The sequence below is a fragment of the Oryza sativa genome, chromosome 5 (assembly GCF_034140825.1).
Source record: "Oryza sativa Japonica Group chromosome 5, ASM3414082v1".
Taxonomy (NCBI): Eukaryota; Viridiplantae; Streptophyta; class Magnoliopsida; order Poales; family Poaceae; genus Oryza; species Oryza sativa.
The window spans coordinates 20,619,036-20,623,150 of NC_089039.1; the positions used below are offsets into that span (position 1 = coordinate 20,619,036).

Sequence of the window (4,115 nt, forward strand, 5' to 3'; positions counted from 1 at the left end):
GTACAACCTAATGTAACAATAAGAATCCTAGACTTACAGAGAGGCAGGACGTACTCCAGCAAGCATATGAATGACCCGTTCTAGCTACTCCCATGCATAAAACAAACTAGCTATCGTTGGATCATTTGCCAGTAGATTGTCTTGTCCATCAACATAATCAAATAGTGGATACATATATATACACAAGGTAGTAGTATGTAGGCAGTCATCTCATGAAATCTTACCCACGCATTGCAGCCAACACTTCAGTATTGACAAACCATGGCATTCGGAAGAGTTCATTATCTGGTATTAATTTTACTACATTCGTCCTAAAATAAATTTATTTTTCACCCATCCACACATATTAATACTTTTTTAAAAAAAAAGACTATAATACCCATAATTTATTAAATCTCAATACAATTATTTTCCATTTTATCTAGTCCCAGTACATTTGTCTCATACTTTTACTAACTCAAATACAATGGTCGCTCAAATAAAACAAACTTATTTTAAGACAAATTTGGAGGAAGACAAAATGATTATATTTTAGAACGAAGGAATTATTTTTATTTAAATCTCCCTTCTATAGCCAGCATTAGCAGATAAAAAAGCTCACTCACTTTTTTGCAGCCAGTGGCTCAGTGCAATGAGAGCAAAATTAACACAATGCAAGCAAATGGGCAGGGAACAAAAGCTGCTGCAATAATCACATGAATTATTCCAATGCTCAATGCCAAACACTCACCTCTCTGTCACAAACACAATTCCTGTGCACATTCTGCATGCTTTTATCTGACATGCAGATGTATCCATTCCCTGCAAGTCTTCATTCCAATCATGCAGAAAAAAACAAGCTCTGCTGCTGGTCTTCTTCCAATCATGCATACATTATTTCATGCGCCGTGAAGAGACTAGCTGCTGCATGCTAAAAAGATCGTACCAAAAATTAACCAGCTAATTTTGTGTTAGCAATGTGAGACATGCAAAAAAATAGTGACATTAATTATTTGTTAAGCATACGGAATCTATATATAGAAGATATGTTTGCTGATGATAATTAATTGAACTGAGAATTTATCCTTACAGTACAATGTCCTATATATATATTATCGTCAAGTGTTGGTCATATACACTACTACTTGACATATATGGTATTTCTAGAGTGGCTGAAGAGTATATATATGTAGCCTACACACTGGTAATTTTCAGAATTAACCGTGAATTAACAGCTAAGAAAACTGGCCACTGTTAAATTCTGAATATATATGGCTATTGGGATTAGCATCTGCATCATCCTGTCAGGCCTGCTTAATTAATTTTACTTGGGATCACTAAAACCAGAAGAATCGTAATCCCTGGCCGTCGACGTGTCAGGGACCGAGCTCCAATCCCAGAGCTTGTCGGAGACGGCGGCCAGCGGCGGCGAGATCGGCAGCGTGCCGAGCTGTGGCATCAGCTGCGACGGCGGCAAGGGGAAGTGATGATGGCTTCCGGCGACAATGTGGTTATTACCGTAGGCGCCGCCATGGCTGTGGCCCGCGAGCAGCGTGCTGAGCTCGTCGATGTGCGTGGAGCTACTGCCGGCGGCGGCAAGCAGCGAGTACGTGGAGGCGGCGGCGAGGACGGCGGCGCTCTCGGTCGGCGCCGCCGCCGCCGACGTGTAGGCGGCGGCGCACGGCGGCCTTGGGGGAGGCGGCGGCATCAGCAGCTGTGACGCATTACTGTTGCGCGTCGTGGCCGATGCTGGCAGCGACGGCGGCGGCGGCGGCGCCGCCGCCGCCGCCGAGCACTCGCCTTGGAGCAGCTGGTGGAAACTGGTGTGCTGCTGCGCCGTCGTCGTCGACGACGACGACGGTGACGGCCTATGCCGGCAAGCCGGTAAGCCGGCAGCAGTGTTGTTGCCGGAGTGCTGCTCCGGCGGCCTCGCCGCCGCCGACGACGACGACGCTTGCACGTTGCCGGCGGGGCGCTGGTGGTGGCCGTGGCCGTCGTCGATGCCGGAGCGCTTGTAGACGCGGCAGAGCGAGATCTCAGACTGCATGATCATCAGTAGAGAGTAGAGACAATGTGATGAGAATTAATAATGGAGATTCATGCATTGGCCTGCTTTAATTTCTTGCAAATTAAGAGGAAGAAATTAAGTTAATGAAATATTGAAATATCCCCTAATCCAAAGTAATTTAAGCAATGTCTACAAAATTTGTCAGCAGAAGCTTTCTCACTGGACATTTCAAAGCCAAAGAAAAACTTAAGAAATTACCAGCATCAGATCGAAAGAGAAAGATGCAGTCACGGATAATTGTAGTGTAGTAACTATAGCCTAGTAGGATTGTAATTAAGAAGCAGAAATGAAGTGAAGAGGGGCTATAAAATCTAATGCTTCAAACTAAGTTCAGATCTGAATAATTTAGCAATTGGGGAAGCCAAAATTTTCAGCTTGCACATGCAGAACAACAATATACTTTGCAGAACAAGACGGAATCATGCATATGTAAGTGGTATCTAGCTAGGAGAATTTCAATAGCATAGCTCTTGCCTTTTGCTCATGTCCATACATATGCCCAAAAAGAACCAAAGGGGGACAAAAAGCAAACCCTAGTTCATAGATCTGATAAGAAAAAAGGAACTCACACAAATCATGCGACCATAGTAAAAGCACCGCACAGATCGAAAGATATTGCAGATAAACAAATGATTAACACACCAAATACTAAATTTACGGCACACACACACACTCAGCAAGCAGCTGGACACACCTCAATTTGCAAACTGAAAAGAAAAAAAAAGAGATCAAAGCTGGAATAATGAATCCAATCACAAGAGCTAGCTAGCTCTCTGCAAAATTGAGCTCGATCCCAAACCCTAGCTACACATGATTAATTCTTCTGAAACCAAATTCCACAATGGTCTCGGTTCCAATAATAATTATTACCTTGTAGAAGAGATCGGCGTCTGCGGCGGGCGGGGGGAGGCGGTACTCGTTCATGATCCAGCTGCTGCGGACGCCCTTGGGGGCCTTGCCGGAGTAGAAGACGAGCGTCTTCTTGAGGCCGATGGGGCGGCTGTTCTCGCCGCGGATCATCCGGTCGGCCCCCGTCGCCTTCCAGTACCCCGACGCCGTCACCCGGTTCGGCCGGTCGCCGTTCCGGTACTTGCGGTCCCGCGGCACGTAGAAGAACCACTCCTTCTCCCCTATCACCGCCATTGCTGACGCACGCACAACCACAGATCGATCGATCACCAAATTAACTAATTATCAGCTTAATTTAATTAGCTTAATTATGTGTGATGTGTGTACCGGGGAGCTCCCATGGGTCGAAGCGGTAGAGGTCGAGGAAGGTGATGAGCTCGACGTTGAACCGCCGGCCCTCCACCTTCCGCCGGAGGTAGAACTCGATCAGCTCCTCCTCCGTCGGGTGGAACCGGAACCCCGGCATCACCAGGTCGTTCTCGTGCGAGTCGCCGGCGACAGCGGCGGCCGCCTCCTCCTGATCGGCCGCCGCTTCCTCCCCTGACCCGGCGGCGCCCGCCGTGACGTCGTCGACGTCGTCCCTGCTCATGGCTCCCTCCTCCTCTCCCTCGCGGTCGTCACCGGCATAGCGTGCGCTGTGGCGCGGCGGCGGCAGCGACGGCGAGCTAGCTATAGCTGGAAAAGCAGGAGGAGAAGAGAATTTGGGGGGGAGCAAATGCAAGTGGGTGGGGAAGAGAGGATAAGAGGTTGGTGTTTTCACGCTTGATATACTATGTACCGGAGTGGAGGCTTTTGGTTAATGATCCTGGTTACTAGTATAGATTATTTAGCTAATTACTCCACTTATTTGTTACTAATATATTACTTGGTGATATCTACACTACAAGGTCATTAGCTAGTCTTGTGCACAATAAAAGATTAACCATGGTGTTTGGGGTATCAATCCTGACTCTCCTGAGTTCAGGTGTATATATGCACAAGTAAAGATGCTAATAATGAATTGTATGCTTATTATATATTCATGATCTGCTTTTGTGTAATGCATCATGATGCTAGCTAGTATATGGAGTAATAAGTAGAATAAAACATCAATGCATGTGTTCAACAGTCCTAATAAGAGGAGGATAATTTGCTAATGACTGTTTTTTTTATGGTAGCA

General features: G+C 46.5%; 1 protein-coding gene across 1 annotated transcript; it reads right to left on the reverse strand.

Annotated features, from left to right (window-relative positions):
* Positions 1–966: 966 nt before the first annotated feature.
* LOC4338814 (NAC domain-containing protein 35) lies at positions 967–3,718 on the reverse strand. Its single transcript, XM_015782467.3, has 3 exons — positions 3,284–3,718; positions 2,918–3,192; positions 967–2,020 (listed from the first exon to the last, which is right to left on the reverse strand). The coding sequence occupies exons 1-3, from the start codon at positions 3,543–3,545 to the stop codon at positions 1,304–1,306; spliced, it is 1,254 nt and encodes a 417-aa protein (XP_015637953.1). The 5' UTR covers positions 3,546–3,718; the 3' UTR covers positions 967–1,303.
* Between the last annotated feature and the right edge of the window lie 397 nt (positions 3,719–4,115).